The sequence below is a fragment of the Suillus subalutaceus genome (assembly GCF_016647625.1).
Source record: "Suillus subalutaceus strain FC151 chromosome Unknown DFJ58scaffold_88, whole genome shotgun sequence".
In the NCBI taxonomy this organism is placed as follows: Eukaryota; Fungi; Basidiomycota; class Agaricomycetes; order Boletales; family Suillaceae; genus Suillus; species Suillus subalutaceus.
This window is the reverse complement of record NW_024540337.1, coordinates 127,081-144,664: the sequence shown is the minus strand read 5'-3', so window position 1 is coordinate 144,664 and position 17,584 is coordinate 127,081. Positions and strand designations below refer to the sequence as shown.

General features: G+C 48.1%; 10 protein-coding genes across 10 annotated transcripts; 8 read left to right on the top strand and 2 right to left on the bottom strand.

Annotated features, from left to right (window-relative positions):
- Positions 1-782: 782 nt before the first annotated feature.
- On the top strand, positions 783-1,791 carry DFJ58DRAFT_488720 (uncharacterized protein). Its single transcript, XM_041380633.1, has 2 exons — positions 783-991; positions 1,040-1,791. The coding sequence occupies exons 1-2, from the start codon at positions 962-964 to the stop codon at positions 1,463-1,465; spliced, it is 456 nt and encodes a 151-aa protein (XP_041241559.1). The 5' UTR covers positions 783-961; the 3' UTR covers positions 1,466-1,791.
- Positions 1,734-3,111, bottom strand: DFJ58DRAFT_488724 (uncharacterized protein). The gene is made up of 3 exons (XM_041380634.1): positions 2,821-3,111; positions 2,156-2,760; positions 1,734-2,104 (listed from the first exon to the last, which is right to left on the bottom strand). The coding sequence occupies exons 1-3, from the start codon at positions 3,018-3,020 to the stop codon at positions 1,986-1,988; spliced, it is 924 nt and encodes a 307-aa protein (XP_041241558.1). The 5' UTR covers positions 3,021-3,111; the 3' UTR covers positions 1,734-1,985.
- Positions 3,112-3,205: 94 nt separating this feature from the next.
- On the top strand, positions 3,206-4,517 carry DFJ58DRAFT_663547 (uncharacterized protein; the record flags this gene model as incomplete). Its single annotated transcript, XM_041382378.1, has 4 exons — positions 3,206-3,363; positions 3,410-3,575; positions 3,633-4,106; positions 4,158-4,517. The coding sequence occupies 4 exons, from the start codon at positions 3,206-3,208 to the stop codon at positions 4,515-4,517; spliced, it is 1,158 nt and encodes a 385-aa protein (XP_041241557.1).
- A 539-nt stretch (positions 4,518-5,056) lies between these two features.
- Positions 5,057-6,190, top strand: DFJ58DRAFT_798687 (uncharacterized protein). The gene is made up of 3 exons (XM_041390699.1): positions 5,057-5,382; positions 5,435-5,688; positions 5,739-6,190. The coding sequence occupies exons 1-3, from the start codon at positions 5,215-5,217 to the stop codon at positions 5,905-5,907; spliced, it is 591 nt and encodes a 196-aa protein (XP_041241556.1). The 5' UTR covers positions 5,057-5,214; the 3' UTR covers positions 5,908-6,190.
- Positions 6,191-6,221: 31 nt separating this feature from the next.
- Positions 6,222-7,363, top strand: DFJ58DRAFT_663537 (Quinolinate phosphoribosyl transferase; the record flags this gene model as incomplete). The annotated part of the gene is made up of 6 exons (XM_041382375.1): positions 6,222-6,433; positions 6,486-6,626; positions 6,687-6,763; positions 6,808-6,915; positions 6,970-7,230; positions 7,281-7,363. The coding sequence occupies 6 exons, from the start codon at positions 6,222-6,224 to the stop codon at positions 7,361-7,363; spliced, it is 882 nt and encodes a 293-aa protein (XP_041241555.1).
- DFJ58DRAFT_488489 (amidohydrolase 2) lies at positions 7,317-8,887 on the bottom strand. The gene is made up of 4 exons (XM_041380631.1): positions 8,523-8,887; positions 8,405-8,469; positions 7,925-8,348; positions 7,317-7,869 (listed from the first exon to the last, which is right to left on the bottom strand). The coding sequence occupies exons 1-4, from the start codon at positions 8,766-8,768 to the stop codon at positions 7,381-7,383; spliced, it is 1,224 nt and encodes a 407-aa protein (XP_041241554.1). The 5' UTR covers positions 8,769-8,887; the 3' UTR covers positions 7,317-7,380.
- Positions 8,888-8,892: 5 nt separating this feature from the next.
- On the top strand, positions 8,893-10,769 carry DFJ58DRAFT_798683 (uncharacterized protein). Its single transcript, XM_041390698.1, has 7 exons — positions 8,893-9,065; positions 9,119-9,409; positions 9,468-9,953; positions 9,999-10,015; positions 10,064-10,271; positions 10,327-10,404; positions 10,455-10,769. Exons 1-7 carry the CDS (start codon positions 9,006-9,008, stop codon positions 10,647-10,649), a joined length of 1,335 nt encoding a protein of 444 aa, XP_041241553.1. The 5' UTR covers positions 8,893-9,005; the 3' UTR covers positions 10,650-10,769.
- A 169-nt stretch (positions 10,770-10,938) lies between these two features.
- DFJ58DRAFT_488530 (uncharacterized protein) lies at positions 10,939-12,707 on the top strand. The gene is made up of 3 exons (XM_041380632.1): positions 10,939-11,553; positions 11,606-11,827; positions 11,881-12,707. Exons 1-3 carry the CDS (start codon positions 11,087-11,089, stop codon positions 12,503-12,505), a joined length of 1,314 nt encoding a protein of 437 aa, XP_041241552.1. The 5' UTR covers positions 10,939-11,086; the 3' UTR covers positions 12,506-12,707.
- Positions 12,708-13,130: 423 nt separating this feature from the next.
- On the top strand, positions 13,131-14,714 carry DFJ58DRAFT_798667 (ClpP/crotonase-like domain-containing protein). Its single transcript, XM_041390697.1, has 7 exons — positions 13,131-13,432; positions 13,557-13,786; positions 13,836-13,994; positions 14,054-14,174; positions 14,222-14,259; positions 14,309-14,494; positions 14,559-14,714. The coding sequence occupies exons 1-6, from the start codon at positions 13,242-13,244 to the stop codon at positions 14,416-14,418; spliced, it is 849 nt and encodes a 282-aa protein (XP_041241551.1). The 5' UTR covers positions 13,131-13,241; the 3' UTR covers positions 14,419-14,494; positions 14,559-14,714.
- A 1,146-nt stretch (positions 14,715-15,860) lies between these two features.
- DFJ58DRAFT_730408 (uncharacterized protein) lies at positions 15,861-17,216 on the top strand (the record flags this gene model as incomplete). The annotated part of the gene is made up of 8 exons (XM_041385897.1): positions 15,861-15,891; positions 15,944-16,202; positions 16,259-16,344; positions 16,400-16,458; positions 16,514-16,520; positions 16,579-16,611; positions 16,667-17,040; positions 17,094-17,216. 8 exons carry the CDS (start codon positions 15,861-15,863, stop codon positions 17,214-17,216), a joined length of 972 nt encoding a protein of 323 aa, XP_041241550.1.
- Positions 17,217-17,584: the final 368 nt, after the last annotated feature.

Sequence of the window (17,584 nt, the reverse complement as noted above, 5' to 3'; positions counted from 1 at the left end):
GAGATGCTGTAAACTATCCAAATAAGGCAAGTGTGAGGCCCCCTACGGTGATACGCTAGTAAGTCCGTGAACATTCCGGGTATTGCAGTCACCCGAGTCCACCACAAGTTGCAAGTGGTATGTCAGGTGCAGCTCTATTGTCAGTGCAGCATGCAGTGTATAGCAACGAAGGCTGTCTTGAAACGACGTCATCGATGTGCACTGAAGATTTCTGAACGTGTATTTACCATGATACATATAATCATCGTGAATGCAATCATGCGGCTTAATCCGGGTGGAAAAAAAATCAATGTGCGAATATGCAAATTTTGAGGCCTTGCGAAGATCCAATGGAGCGAATTATGTTGATAGAAGGCGCTGTGGAAAGCGGAACATGCAATAGACAGATTGATAGGCACCGGGAACTGGACGTACCTAAAGCCGCAACGTTTGCGAGGATTGTGGTCAAACTTGAAAACATTAGACTTATGTTTGTCTCACGCTCGATAATGGCCCCTGTTCCCGACAGCAGGAACGGATAACATCACGGACCGTTGCAAGACCGTCACTGGCTACGGTGTCACTCCGACTCATTGGGGCGTTGCGGCTTAGTGCTAATAAACGAGTTGATTGCCCCGAGGGTACCACGTGAGGACGGTTGATTTTCAGAGGGAGTGCCTGCTGCAGCACGGACCAAATCAACAAGTACTCGAAAATTTAATGTTGGCGTGGACCGTGGCCGCTGGCGGCATGGCTACCATGGCACCTGTCAAGAAACATGCCTAAGGAGTGCTAATAACACGTTCCGGCGGCCGCATCGCCGAATGGCGTGTTTTTAGAAATTACTAAGATGCCGCCTGCAGCCGCCAGCCTCCTGCCTGTCCAACACAACAGTTATTAAGCATGTTCAGCGGCCAGAACCCATCTCACTCTTATCAATTTTTCCCTCGTGTCACTATCAGTACTCTACTATCTCGTTGCGATGAAGTTTGAGGTTGTATGGAAATCATCAGTGAGTTGGTCTTAAAGTCCTTGTCTGAGAATCTAATGACCAGTAAAGCATTACCACTCTGATGGTCGTCGCCGGAGCAGACCGAAGGCTTCGACCTTCCATGGATGGCTAGTCAAATGGCGCGCTACGTTTAGTGGAAATGAGCACCTTCGAGGAGAAGGTATGCGCGAAATGCGCGAAGCTAAAGCCATGCGGGAATACAAGCGACAGCAGAAGGCTGCTAAGAGAGCCAAGAATGGCCGGGCGAAGCCGGGACTGTTCTCAAGATTCAGCTTTGGAAAACCAAAGACAAGACGGGCTCTTAGACCCGGCACGCTGGCTCGAGACTCGCACAGTTCTCGCAAGAGCAACAACAGCCGACAAGCGGTCCTTACGAGGACTGCAATCAGTCGACGACCTACAAGACAGAGTTCACGTCAACCGTCATATAACTCTAAACGAGATGTCGCACGAACGAGGTCTTCCCAAAAATGATCACACTGTATCCTGACATGTTGAGGTACTATCTATTATCATAATTATGTATTTGAACACTCCACCTGCAGGGATATATTTATCACGGAAGTCATGCTGTAATAACTCGTATTCGCCTCTCTTAGGAGTACCAGTCGATAGTATGTAGATGCCGGACCATAGGGAACTATAATGATAACGGTCAACTCGAATTGGTAGGCTTGGAATGTTTGTGCATTATGTGGGAAGGCGACGTGACAATGTGAGGCGGGGGGGCTAGATTTCAACAATATGCAATGAATCGCCAGGTACACGGCAGACTCGGGTCGGGTCCTTCAAGTAGATGGAAGAGATGAAAATATGATACACGTGGATGTGAGATATTAGATCTGCATGGCCAATTACGAAGTGTATGATCGAGATTAACCGTCCGCGTCAACTTTGAAAAGGGTGTTTTTTCTTTTTTCGCCTTTTGCGCTTCTTCTTGGGACTATCCGGGTGGTCATCCTTACCGGATCCATCGCCTCGATCCGGTGGACCATCAAGGTTCAGCAGCGGAACCGTTAAACGCGGAGCCTCTGGATGTCGAGGTGCATGCGGGGGTGGTGGATGATGTTGGGTCGACATATCCGGGACATTCAATTCGCCATCCCGTTTCAACTCTGTCTGTTGTTTACTTCCGTGTATCGAAACAGCAGAACAATGACTCACCTGTATGTAAAGCGACCATTGAAAATGGACCGGATGTCGAAAATGAAACGGAAGACAATTCACTGCCGAGAGGAGGCGAATTGACAGAGAGACTTTGATTGCCGGATCGATCTGGGGTGGTAATAGACCGCGAATGGGGGATCGCCTGCTCTTGGAAGCTCATGCTTCGTTCGCTGCAAGTGGCAGAGCGCTTCCGCGGCTTCTTATCTCTCTTCTTCGCAGACGAGTCTGAGTTGATTTTACTCGCTTCAAGCGGAGACGATAAGGAAGGAACGTTGCGACCTTGTTCCAAATCATCACCCCCGGTCATGCTATCCCCATCGTCCGCCTGCTGATGCGGGGAGCTCGGCTTATGAGTTGATTGTGTGACAGAGTTCCCAAAGATGTTCGGTTTCGTCTTTGATCTTACTGCGAACGGATCAAGTTTCGTTTTCTTTCTAACCGTCCCTCCCCTTCTTTCTTCGTCTCCTGAATGATGTTCCGTCTTGAGGGTAGTATCATCTTCGGGGGCGCGCTTGACTCCTTTCCCTATCAAGTTATGCTTTAGACGCGCAGCGTCACGAGCTGTTGTAGAAGATTCTGGTATCGGAGCACCGACACCAAGTCTACTCAGTAATATGATGTCAATCGTAGAAACCATGACTATTATCTATACTATAACACACCTAGGAGGTCTACGTAGTTGTTCGTCGAGTAACTTTTGGGCGTCCACTCCGCTTTTGCTGAGATTAGCTTTATGTGCAGGCTTTATCCACGATGAGACTAGATCTTCTGCAAATGACATGGACATATTAATTTGGGCCTGCAATGTTTCTGTATCAATGTCATCGTCAGCTAGCAGATCCATTGGTTCTGTCGTGGACATCCTGCAAGAGATGAATAGTGAAATGTATGGGATCGTAGTTTCGAGGCATGGAGCACCCCTGTGTGCAATAAATTTTCAGTTTGGAGTTTGGTATCATTTCCCGCGGTCCAAGATATTCGCCTAATCACACCAAATATCTTCCTAACTTGAAGTCGGTCACTCACGTCGCCATACGCAAGGCTGAAATGATTTCCATTGGTCTCAAACGCAAATGGGAAGATGCAGAGTATGATTCAGACGACGATGAACCATCTTTCGGAAAGCAAACATTGCCCGTGGCTAATCTACCTATGGACTTTGACCGCGAGCCAGAAGATGGACTGCAATATCTGTTTACGGTCAGGTGAGTTGACATGGTTGCGTTTGGTTCTCTGTTAACATTTCCACAGACGCGATGCACGGCGACTACCGCACGTCACGAGGGTCGCTAACCCGTACGAACTGCCCGAACCTGTCCCGCCGCCTGATCTTGTGCAGCCCGACAGCTCACGTAGCAACCTTCCATCTGAACTTTGGCGCTCTACTTTCTTAACACACTTTCGAAATTTCAGAAAGGTAACTGTACGCCGTCAGGCTTGTGTGCCTGAATGTGTGATGAACTTTGTCCTCCAGAATATCGCTCAACCAACTATCCACGTACATATTGATCCACATGGATCACGGAAGGTTATGCCAGATAAGAAAGAAAGAGATCTTTGGTGGACATTTCTCGCCGGTTCACCGGAATCGGACTGGAACCCACCCAAAAAAACAAAGAAAATGTCGAAGAAGAACAGATTTTCCGGTCACATGTCAGCGTTTTGCGACGAGATAGAGGCGGAACATAACACTAATGACCAGCAAAATTGTGACGAAACTCACGAGACCTGGCGTATCAATTCAGAGGGTGACGTTGAACTCGCGGATGATAATCTAGCAGATACACCATCGTCCGCAGCTCAGCCATGTCCCAATAATTCTGAATTATCCATGTCAACGGTGGAGACAGAACTCCGAAACACGAGTCTCCTGTCAACTCGTCCAGGCCCAGAACAGCTTTGTAAGCCTCGTGAGATCACCCCCTCATTGCTGCGAAAAATAGACCATGTGCGTATGTCAACGCCTTCGTACAAGCACCTCATGCTAAATAAAGTACAGAATCTATCCCTCCACCTTCTTATGTACTTCGCTCACTGGATGAACGTCCATCTGCAGCACCCCGCTGAACCAACCTTTGCGATCCTTGAGAGTCATGCACGTTGGATGTTTGCGTTGTTAGCTAAAGTGGAAGACTTCATTTCAGCGGATGACATGAGCCAACTCAGGAACCTAGCCCGTGCTTGTTTGGAGCTACTTGTTCGGCGACAGAAGGCCGGGGGGGCTGGAGTGCCTGATAATTTGTCACCCAAAATCGTCATGGCTGAAACATCATGCTGGATCATTTTTACTGCCGTCTCTGGCATATGGGGCCAAAGTGATCTTTGGCGGGACGCGGACACGTTATTGGCGAGTGCTTAATGTCGTATGGCTATATCACTGGTTACCTTAGAGCTAATTCAATAGCATTCTTCCGCGCTGAACGGCCCGCTGGTTGGACGTGAACGCTCGTGTGCACCGCATGAGACGGGAGGAACCTCGACTTCTGTTTTCAATTTCAAGTCGGAGACATGATTGTAATGGTGTTTGACGCGTGAAGCAATGAACGACCGGTACTTCATTCCGATGGTGTCGGGCATTCTCTGTGCTTGGTACCTCAGTCACCGGTGCTCATGCATCATGGCCAGGCCTTAGACGTTCTCTTCATCGGAAGCCCGGACAAACAGGCCTTCAAGTTATAATAGTTATCTCTCTTGCTTATCACACGTTGTACCATGAACCCCTTGATCACTTGATCATACTATTCGCCGGTGCACGGGCTGAAACCTAGCTTTGATGTCCATTGTCATATGTCAACATGCATGTCTTGGCGATCTATATATTCATCGGAAACAGCCAATTAAATTCAACATGCCGTGGGAACTGAACTGTAACATGCCGTGGGAATTGTACATGCGATAGCTTATTCGGGTCACCATCATCAGAGATGCAGACGTAAATTATGTACAAGCGAGACTAGGCAACAACCTTTTCAAGGACCACGTTCGTTACCCTTCAAAACAGAAGTCAGACCTTTTTTTTCACCCCCCACCATCGCCTACTTACTGGTTCTGCAAGCATGCGTTCCTCCGCCGCTATCCTTTTGGCCTCTATCGCATCGGCTTTTGCCTACGAGGTCACCTCTCCAGGTGAAGGCGAGAATTGGACAACTGCTGGACCCAACACCTTGACGTGGCAGCGCGTTGACACCGACCCATTGAACTTCACGGCTGTGTTGACCAACGAGGCATGTGTATTAACATGCGCTTTACCAAGGAATTCTAACACTTTTCGCTCAGGACTTGCAGGTCGCCATGCCACAGGGTCCTCAGGTCCTCAACGCACTCGTTGACGGAACCTTGGGCTCAATCGTCTGCAACGCTCCCAGTGGAGGTTGGCCTACGGGCTCTGGCTACCGTGTCAACTTTGCTGCAAATGCTGAAAATCTTGACACCTTGCTTGCTCAGTCCAACCAATTCAACATCAACTCGTCTTCTTCTTCTTCGACGACAACTTCTACCACAACAACTGGCACTGGCACTACCTCTTCTTCGTAAGTTTTATTCCATCTCAAGTTGTTATCTCTAACCATTTTCTTCATAGCTCTGGGGCTACCGCAACAACTCCGACTACTGCTGCAGGGTCTTCCACCACCTCGGATACTAGCACAACCCCTTCTAGTACTAGCGCAGCCATGCTTGGAATGAAAGTGGAGACAGGTTTCCTGACCGCCGTTGCAGCCTTCGCTGCCTTTATTGCCACTCATTTCTGAACATTTGCGTAAAAATGGATTATACTCGGATACTCGGATATTTTCTCTTCGCGTAGTGATTTTTTTGGGTTTGCATCATGATAATGGCTGCTGTGATATGGACATTTTCCTGATACCCTTTTACCTCGTTGCACCGATTCATTCTTCATTATTGTATCGTACATTGTTCTCGCCTTGCTCTCGAGATCTGTCGATAGTCATAATCAGCGGTAGCTTTTCACCACCCATTGGGTGGGGTTGGTAGTCTCCCATTTCCGAGTCAGACGTCGTTCCTCCTTTTCCCACCTCACCTCCTAAGCTCTGTTGAACCAACAATGTCTACCAACTCTTATGAACATCTACTTCCTCCCAGTTGGAAGGCTCAAGTCACGGGCTGGTTTGCAGAGGATACACCATCATTTGATTACGGTGGTTATGTCGTGGGTGAAGTTCACCGCGAAGCATTTCTTTTTGGGAAAGGCAAACAGACCGCGGTCTTGGCCGGACGGCCCTTCTTCACTGAAGTCTTTGCGCAGCTTGGATGCGAGTACGTTCTCAGGTTGATGGCATCAATTTGCTGTGTTTTAATGGACCTGCAGGGTTGAATGGCACTTGCAGGAGGGTGAGACTTTCGAGCCCGTCAAGCATGTCGCTACTGTTCGAGGCAAGGCAAGGCACCTTCTGCTTGGCGAGCGTATCGCCTTGAATATGCTTGCGAGATGCAGCGGCATCGCAACTAAGTAAGCCGCATTGATCGTACCTAATACCTATCATGTTTACGCCTCCATTTTCCTCGGAAGATCTAAACTTATCAAAGATCTTGCAGTAGATTATGGTTACAAGGGTATCATTGCTGGGACCAGGAAGACAACTCCAGGTAAGCTGCCCCTTCAAGCAGCTTAATCCGCTCACAATCGCCAGGGTTTCGGTTGGTCGAAAAGTATGGAATGATTGTGGGGGGTATTGACCCTCACCGTCATGATCTTTCGAGTATGATCATGCTTAAGGACAATCATATATGGTCATCCGGTACGCCTCGGTCTACGAAGTACTTAATTAAAGACCAGCTGATATCGATCCAAGGATCAATCACCGCCGCAATCCAACAGGCTCGTGCAGTAGGCGGCTTTAGCTTGTTGCTTGATGTGGAAGTTGGTTCAGAAGCTGAAGCAGATGAGGCAATTGAAGCAGGCGCTGACATCATCATGCTGGACAATATGGAAGGGGAACATCTCGTGAGCGTCGCTCGAAAGCTCAAGGAGAAGTGGGCTGGGAAACGGAAGTTCCTCTTCGAGACGAGCGGTAACATCACCGAGGCTAACTTGCAGGAGCGTGCAGTCAATGGTCAGTGGATGTTTCCTTCTTGATGGTCTTTATTTACCATGTCGTAATAGATATCGACATCCTCAGCACAAGTGTTGTTCATCAATCCGTCCAACACATAGATTTCAGCTTGAAGATCCAGATTCCTAATTAACGGACAACGGATATACATCATGTGTATACTTGATCGTGGAGATCAAAAAGTCTAAGGGCATTCAAACCTAGTATGTTAGCCTGATGTTCCGGTGTGGAATCTACACCAGCCATACTCCGGATGGCTGCCAGATTACTTTCTACACTTGGCCATTTTTGGCTTGCTTCAAGTGGCGGGAAGAATGGGTGATCGGTACCAAACAATAGTCTGGTACTTCCAACTGCAAGATCAACAGTCCCCCCGCTATTCTTGAACGTAGATGCACGAGAAATGGTTCGGCTAACGAAGGTCAACTCTTCGGACCCGTATGCAACAGCGTCGAAATAGAGTTGGCCAAGGTAATATCTTGCATCATGTTTCAACCTATTCGCAACGATAGGATCATGTTGGATGCACGAGGCCAGTCGAGATGACAGCTGAGGCAAGGCTCCCCCGGAATGGGCTAGGAGTAAACGGAGGTCCGGGAAACGATCCAAAACACCCGAGAGAATGAGGCGCGTGACGGCCTAAACATCCATGTAAAAACTCATTCCCAATCATCAGACGCAAAATATTACCCACAATGGTTGTCTCAAAAGGAAAGCCCAAGGCCAGTGGCAACACATGTCCATTATCATTCTCTCCAAACGCTGTACTGTCAACACCATAATGTGGGTGTATGAAGACGACAAGCCTCGCTGCCTGGATAGCGTCCCAGACTGGGTCCAACGCATTGTCATCGAGACCTTTCCCGATCCCCTTGGTTCCCATGATGATGCCTCGGATGTGAGGGAGTGATTTAAGATGTTCTATAGTTTGAATGATGGTAGACACTTCTACATCCGGGACAAGAGGGAGAAGGCCGAAGCCGTAGAGTGTCTTTAGACCAGAGAACCCCTCGGCAGGGGGAGAAGTTGCACAATACTCTTCAAGGTTATTGTTCAGTTCGTGAGCTAGCGTTTGAGCCCGATCCGCTGGCAAGAAATCGAGCCATGGATTGGCTGAACTGCCGAAGAGAGTGTTCGGTTACTCTGTACTATCCGAAGAAGCGAAGTAACAAACCTCACGAATGAGATGTTTATACCATGCCTCCGCATGAATTCGAGCTTCTCATCTCGATCCCAGTACTGATATATTCTAAGTGAAAGTGCCTGCACTTCATTTGAAAGAGCAGACATACCTGAGGACCAATTGGGCGACCACCACTTGGCTCTCCATCCAAAATCAACAGTCTTTCTTCAGTCTTGGCCCCGTTTGTCCAGTTCAAAATACGGGGAGCTGAGGTTCTTGCACGAAGCTCGGCTGCGTACCGGGGCAAGTAAACATGGGTGTGCACGTCAATAATCGGATGCCTTATGTTTGCCATGCTCGTGATGCTTTTAAGCAGCTCAGTCATAACGCGCTGACCTGGCTTGAGTGGATTCATCGATCGATAATCGATAAGACCCCTTGCCACACAGGCGCTGGGACGAATTTGAATAGATTTGGCTAGTGGGTGGCCGCCGATGAGGCTAATTGAAGGTAGTATTTTTGCCGCCGTGCCGGGACCTTTTCAATTGAATAGTCACGTATTCAAGGGTTCAATTTCAAACCATTTGTCGGCAGCGTCAACAAGCAGGCATGCTGCATGCTAGTCGGCTAACGCTTTTACTTCAGAACACTCATGGCTAACGAACTGCAGGCGCGTTCCCCGCTATCCAGAGCGCGTGGAGTTCATGAAGAGGTTTGTGGTTTTTGTTTCTACGATACCAACACGGCCACTCATAGTGTAGCCAGTGGACGCAGGTCACAGATTCGCTCCGCCGTATAGGCAATGAGCTCAACCAAGTAGTTATCGACTCAGTGGACGAATCTAGAGCGCACAAAACTCGAGCTACGGAATGGGAAATCAGACATGATGATGTTGTCACGGAGAACAACGCCTTCAGAGCCCATAACGAGGAATTGAAACGTCTACTCGAACTCAACCAGCCTGATGTAGGGAGCGCGATCGAGGGTAGAGACGCCGCATATCGTAAACTGCGACATGTCCGGCGCGTAATGCGCAATCTCTTGGTGGATTTGGCGGTAACGCAACTACCTTCTTTGTCGAATTACGTCCCTGAACTCAAGGTTCATATCGCAGCTTGATTTTGGAGATAGCCCAAGTGAAGGTGCTTCGTTGCTGTTACAGTCAGAACCTCAGCCACGATACAAGGAGATTGGTGCCTCCCCGTCCCCTTCTGGCCACAGTCGCAGAAACGATGAGTCCTCTAACAGCTCTGGTTCTGGCAACACTGCGCTCCCGATATCTAAGGGAAAGGAACGTAGCTCGCTCAAAACCCCGATGATCGTGCCGGCTTCATCTCCAGCCTCGACTTCATACTCTCGTGCATCAAGAACAGGAGTGAGCGGAGCTGTATCTGATCTCAGCAATCAGCAGAGATCATCTGGATCCAACAAATCATCCGAGCCTTCTGTGGACTTGTCTGTACATGCTGCGAGAAACTCTTCTGGGGGTGGCGGCGATATTTGGAGGCTGACTTCATCTCGCAGCCCCCGGAGTGCGGAAGTAATTTGTCCGGTTGACATGCAATTGTTGCAGGAACAGCTGAACCTTGGCGAAAACACGGTCAGTAATCCAAGTATTTTTTATGTACAATCTAACGTTGTACAGATATACTCTCTAGAAAGGTGCCTAGTTTTCTTACTAGGAGTCCACCCATGTTGAACCCATATCAGCCTTGGACAGGCGGATGAACACTGTTTCCGTTTACAGATTGTCGACAACATGGCATTTGTCCACGACCCGTTCTCGATGGATGGACCAGGCGAATCTCTTCTGATGGACTGGGGCACCCCAGATGCTAACGAGACAGTCCATGCGTACATTGTCAAGAAACGCCCTAGAGACCGTGTTCTTCACACGTTCACCTTTCCCGTGAAGAGAGTGAGCTCTTACTCACGATCAGATTCTGATCATTTTATTTGATCATATATAACAGGGAGTTTGGTATTATATTGGCGCCCACAAATGGAACGTGAAGGACCTTTTTGAGGTCTGGCCTACTCTGGGTGATAAAGTAAGTTTGGGGAGCCTGTACTAGGGTCGTTGACTTTAATTTTTGTCAAGGCTAAGGAAGTCGTTACCGGTAAACTGCAGAGACGTTGCAGCCGCAGGCTCTCCCAGCAAGAAATTACTGAGATGATTCAAGACGGGCGACTTCAACAGTTCTGTATTGAAGTGAGCAGTCAGTCGTTGAAGGATCTCAGTCGAGGATTTGCGAAGACAAGTTTAGGTTACGAGGGAGGGAACGTTGTCCAATGATCCTGATGGTATCTTGGTGTATCTTTTTTTCGTTGCCATGTTTTATGCTTGGTCAACGGTGAATGTACAATGGAGGACAGGATTTGCACAATACGATCAGACACAATTGAGTACGTTTCACCAGCACGTTAGAACTGCCATGAGTGATATATCAAGAAGGCGCGGCGGATTCAAAATTTATGGGCGAGTTGCCATCGATGGCCATATGGTATGTGTGACCGGTTGACCCATCATGAATCTATAAAAAGCTAAACTATTGAATTACTAAATTAGAACGGATTAATTAGGTGAGTGCTTATAGTAATGCTATTCGCATTCGAAGGCGGCTGAGCCACTAGTGCGAACCATCACGACCAGTGATATTTTGTTTCGTTTCTCAGGTCAACAACAACGAAGGGGCACGCCCTTCATTCCTTTTCTTTCTTTACCACCATATCATGCGTTGCTCTCATGCAGAGCACGCTCGCACACTCCTTTTCACTACATTCTTGTTCGTACTCTCATTTACCGCCACTCTAGCAGAGTCGGCGAATGTTCATGGTTTCCGAGCCCATCATGCCTGGCGCAGACGAGCATCATTAGATGTGATTGCCAGAGATCAGGTTCCAGCATTAACAACTCCGAGCGTGTTGCCTAGTATTACCAGTGCCCTGTCACCGACGGTGCTCATTACTCCGACTACTCCGACCTCGGTTCCCTCGGTGTTGCCCGCTCTACAATCACCATCAGTGCCTAGTCCTTCTCTACCAAGTCCTTCGCTACCAAGTCCTTCTCCACCAAGTCCGCCAGCAAATCCATTAGCCACAACCTCGAGTTCCTCTAGCTCCACTCCTGCATCCGATCCTACGTCGACCAGTGCCACCAGTGCCGCTACCCCTACCACAAGCAATGAGACTCCCGTTTCGTCAGTTTTTTATTCCGTATCATGTATACAGCAGACTCATGTCCTATTACAGACATTCCACTTCTTCTCAGTCTCCCTCTTCTCAGTCTTCCTCTTCCTCTTCCACCAAGCCTTCAACATCCACGCCTACGTCTGCAGCACCTGCTGTCATTGCAACAGCGCCAGCTGCACAACCGTTAGGGCTCACCTCAGCATATACAGGCACATTTACCAGCTTCGCAACCGGAACGACAGTTTCATCTACTCCTTCGAGCACGCCCTCTTCCAACTCTGGGTGAGTCCTCGTTTATTACTCATCGCCAATCGGTAGCTGATATCATCATCTAGATTCTTCTCAAATACAGGAGCAGTCGCCGGAACATTCACTGTTGCTGGCTTGCTTGGAGTTGCTGGAATTATTGGAACTGGAATGATGATCGCAAGACGCCGTGTCTCTCGCTCGTATGAGGATGACATGGAATACCTGGAAAAGAAGCCAGAACCTTCTGTAGAGCCCTCTCAGAGTCAGAGTTTCGTTGTTGGAGACGCTGAAGAATCCTCAGACATAGATCACTTCGGCAACTCCATGGAAGTAACTGTACCGCCTGCCGCACACTTTTATTCGCAGCAGGACGTATACCATGGGCAGGCAGCTAATGGTAGCGAAGGTTATGAGAACCAAGGCTACTATCCACATGAGGTGTACGCTCCCCATGAGTATGGTATAGCATACCCCCCGACGGAACCTTATGCGGCAGAGGATCCTTATGGAGGGATTGATGAAACTTGTGGAGGGATGCCAAACCCCTTTGATGATGTTGGATCAGGATTACCAGCTGCCTTGCAGCCATCTGTTCAGCGAACTCGAACGCTTATTCCTCCTCAAGCTGCGTACTGCTCTCCGGATCTCCATCACTCCGTCGATTCCTTTTACGGTTCCTCCACGGGCGCTTCGAACGGGCACGCCATGTGAAATTATACCAAACATCATATACTTGATCCGTGCATTGTGACATTCTTCATGTTGTCGTTCAAAATCACAGTGCACGTCTGATTCGTATTTCATTATTTTATTTATGCACACACTTGCAGCCTGCACGTATACCTTGGGTTTCATAGTAGGGCTGGTGTTAGCCTGACGATTGCACTGTACGAGCCACTCAACCTTTTTTTTGGATGCGGATATCGATTTGATTGACTCCCTTTATCGAATGATATATCGAAGTCTTAACGCTGGATTTCTTACCTCCAATTTTTACTCGACATCAGTTCAAAGTCCAACTAATACTGAACGTCGACTCCTAGCTAGGTCTAGCCTTTAAATCTTGGAAGTTTTCCGGACTTCGTCTATTTGACCATAATATTAGTAATTAGTTCTAACGCTTCGCGTTTTGCACGGTGGAAAGTATAAATGCTTGGTAGCACGTTGTCATATTTGCACAACATCTAGATGCGCATCTGAGTGATGCACAATCGTCCGTCCAGACCCTAAATATTCTTGAGCTTGAGCTTCAAGCTTCAAGACTTCGCGGACTTCAAAATGCGTGTGGGACAAACATTGACAGAGGTGTCAGCCAGGCTCGTGACCAGTAACCAGGCTACGTCCGAGAGCTGAACTTCTGAAGCTTCGAAGCTTGACGTGGACGTGCAGTATCGGTGTGCACCATATCAAATTGATCCAATTGAAATCACCTACACTTGGCATAAGTATGCTCTATGCTGGGAGAGTAATGACTATACGTCTGTCGCGCAGACTCTTCTCAACCCAAGTGCCGGAAGCTTTCCTCGAACCTCTCCAGTCTCACCTCGGTATAACATGTCTGTCCTTCAACAGACCACAGGCAAAGAATGCTATTTCAATGAAACTACTTCATGTGAAAAGACATCCAACTCCAATACCGTCATACGCGCTGAATCCCCCTCGTTAGGAATTTCGCGAATGTTTAGAAACCGCCAAGTACGACAAGAGGTTCATATCTCATATTATTTAGTGATAGCAGACTGCACTGATTACCATGGCACAGCATCCGAGCGCTGATAATACGTTCCACTACCATGGGTTCCTTCTGCGCAGGCGCCGACCTTGCTGAGAGACGTACTATGTCTCAAATTCAAATTACGAAATTCCTTTCTGACTTGCGTACTGCACTTGGTCAATTGGAAACATTGCCTATGCCAACAATTGCTGCAATCGACGGTCCTGCATTGGGGGGAGGGTTAGAACTGAGTTTTGCTTGTGACTTGCGTGTGGCTGGTGAGTTCGATCGCTGCATGAAGTGGAGTCCGCCTAATCTGTATTGAAGGACATGGTGTGACAAAGATAGGTCTTCCCGAGACGCGCCTCGGGATTATACCTGGAGCTGGCGGTACTCAACGTGCTGTCAGATTACTGGGCGTATCGAAAGCAAAGGCCCTGATTTTCACAGCTAAGATGCTGACAGCCCAAGAAGCACTTGAATGGGGTAGCAAACATTCTGAATTGTATCCCTATGATGTCATCTGACGAAGGCTGTGAGCATAGGTGTAGTAGATTATGTATCGTCTCCCTCTACATCAGCCTTTGAACGGGCAGTTGAATTGGCTCAGGAAATAACTAAAAGCGGTATGCACCCTCACTTCCCCCGTGCAACCTCATTCTCAACGTCTTTATTCTTGAACAGCCCCATTAGCGCTTCGAGCTGCAAAGCAGGGCAATTTCACGTGCAGCTGACCTCTCTTTGGAATCAGGTATTTAACGTTGTATTTATCATTGTAGTTGTTGACATATGAGGAACAGGTCTTGACTTAGAGAGAGCATCATATGAAGTTCTTCTACCCACGAAAGATCGGTTGGAGGCTTTAGAGGCATTCAAGGAAAAACGACAACCTGTTTTTAAAGGGGAATAGTCTGCTACTTTTGATTTGGAGCGTGCTGTGTATGTTGACTCATAGTGCAACGAATCAAGACAGGATCACGCATAGTGTTCGTGCGCCCATCATCTATACATCTACCGCGCCTCCGTTTTCATTGAAAATATCATCTGCAGCACATGATACTTATCTATTTCGTAACACTTGGGGTAGAGTTTCTGTACCTTGCGAAGCTTTTCGACATCCTCGCTGGCGCGTCACTATGTGGTCATACTGCTACCGTCAATGTCTTCCCACCAGCCTCCGCCGCCGCGGATGTTGCGGGAATGTGGTCAGCGTTCTGATGCTGGAACAGGTGGTTCGCTGATCTGCTGGGTATTCCATTTTCTTGGGGATGTCTTTGAACGATCATTACAGAAACTTCAGGACAAGGCAAAGCAAATTACCCGAATACTACTTGAGGCAGACCACATCACACGTCATACCACTTGTCCAAGATAACGATAACGACTGGGGTAGTGAAGATACGACATCCATATGAAAATGCAGCACAATGCTAGTAAGTGCTGTCCGTATGGTATTTACCGTCAATGATAGTTTCAGGGGCAAAATACTCACACTGATCTTCAAGACGTGGCACAGCGATGATTTGTACAGCAATTGCCATTTTGGTGATGGCAGATGAATCTACCCTACAACCATAACTTTGTGAGTGGATATCATGGTGGATATCCGGCTTTCACGCAATGTGCGAGCTAGTTGCCGCCACGTCACGTATGCACGAGAATCTTTAGCTCATTACTTCCATGAGTCGAATGCCAAAGGGCGTTCACAATTGTATTCGGTACGCATGCTCATCCACCAGCATGTCAATGACATGTCATTGTCTGGATTGGACGGTAAGTTTGCGAACGAAGGTAAGACTGATGCTCCCTGCCACCTTTCGATCCACTTACGTATCCCTGACACTTCTCCTTCATGAGTCCTCCCCTTACGAGGGTCGGTCGTTGCCCGCATACAACTCGCTTGCAGACGAGATTGGTATCATTTTCAGCGCAATACTCAGGAGAAGCCATAACGCAGAGATTACTGCAAAGACGAACTTGCAATTCCCGACAGCAGAGCTGGCTGGCGGCCGCATCGTCATAAGGTGACTATTTAGGCTATGATTGGTAGAAAGGAATCTGTAAGCTAACCACTACGGTGAAGATCATGATGGGAACGGGTTCTCGACCCTAATATCCGGACATGACCATGCTCCTTGGCAGAAATGGTCCATTTTGTCTGGTTCCAATGACGGGATGACACATGATGTGCAGGCTGTATTTGGATTTATTCAATGTGCGTCATCTAAAGACTAACGGGTCTCCTTTGGAAATGGCCGGACCGGCTCTTAGTTCAAAAGACAAGTAGCTGCCAGTGAGTACCCGAACATTCATATACAGTACCCATCAGCATTGCAGTACTATATCCTCCTCATGTTAGGCCAAAAAGTCTGGTTGATTACTGGTATGCTTTCTCGTTCACAATGGATCATGACATTTATCTCATTTCATGACAGGGACATCCTCTGGTTTTGGTCGTCGTCTTACGGGCCTTGCACTTGCAAGAGGGGATCGCGTTATCGCGACAGCTCGTACGCTGAGCAAAATTGAACATTTTCCCAAGCACCCAAACCTTCGTCTTATGCAGCTGGATGTCAACGCTAGCACGAAGGAAATTAAAGCGCGAATAGATCACGCCGCTCGTGCATGGAATGGCATTGATGTCTTAGTGAATAATGCAGGCTATGGGTTGCCTGCACTTCTTGAAGAAGGAGGGTATGTACACCAACCCGCCCGCGCTCTGCATATCGTTCATAGTATTTATTGCACAGCGTTTCCCTTATGCTCCGCCAGTTTCAAACTAACTTTTTCGGGGTGGTCAATGTTTGCAATGCAGTACTACCCTACATGAGAAAGAGTGAGTGCTTCTCGCAAAGATCCAAATCTCTTGCTTGCTGAAGGACATTTTCAAGAACGCAATGGCACAGTTGTGGTCATCGGCAGTAGGAGTGCATGGAAGCCGGAAGGCAGAGTACATAATTTTAGCTCGTTGTATCCAACTCGCTGAAGTTTACTATCACCCGTAGGGCCTTGGTAAGCACGATGTCTTGGCGAGTAAGAATGATAAATCGCTCACTCGTATTCTTACCAGGGTTTTATGCTTCAAGCAAAGCCGCTGTACATGGTGAGTAGACCTCTGACCTAAAAGATTCCGAAAAGAGTTAACCCGGCTTCACTAGCGATGAGTGAATCATTGGCAACGGAGCTGGAGCCATTCAATATCCGGGTATTGCTCGTGGAGCCAGGGTCGTTCCGCACCGAGGGCATCCTCGGTCACCCGTGGGACTGCTCCAATCCTATCCCGGATTACGATGAACAGCGTGCTTACGGACGTGTGAACTTTTCTAAACCTGCTGGGACACAACCAGGCGACCCAGACAAGGCTATGAAGATTGTTGTAGATGTGGTGAAGGGGGAGGGCTGCGCCGCAGGCCGGGAATGGCCTCTGTATCTTGTGTTAGGCAAGGATGCAGAGACTGACATCAGAAACAAGTGCGCCAAGGTTCTGAAGCACCTTGACGACTGGAATGACGTTGTCAGAGGAGTTGATCTGGTATGACTCGTGCAATTTCGCACCACCGTATACTTAGACTAAACACTTCACAGCCCCCCGGAAGCTCTTACAAAGGTACACCCCCCCGTCTAACTGAAAACGGCCTCAAACACACGAAACTTTTGGCCACAAAAATGCAATTCCTGGAAGAGGTCAAAAATCACGTGGCAGTGTGACTTCCATACAAGCGTTGACGCTGACGACGACCGCGGTGACAGAGGCACCATATAGCATCTCAATCAAATGTAATAAGTTTATTAGAATAAATCAACCACTAAATACTTTTTCGTCTCTTGTGACCCCCTCGCTGGAGTCTTGATGATAGGCAGCAATTTTTGAATAATATATTTTTGACAGATATCGTCCAGCGAGCACCTGATTCGGCGGTCAAGGTGAGTTGACTGCAGAGTTGCTGCGCAAATGGATAGCCATGGAAGTGGTAAATGAGTTGCTCTTGAGAGTACGCGAGAACAGTGGAAGGTTGGTGACATCCAAGGAATTTGAGGAGGAGTCAGTTGCATCGAGTTGCAGTCAGAAACAATGC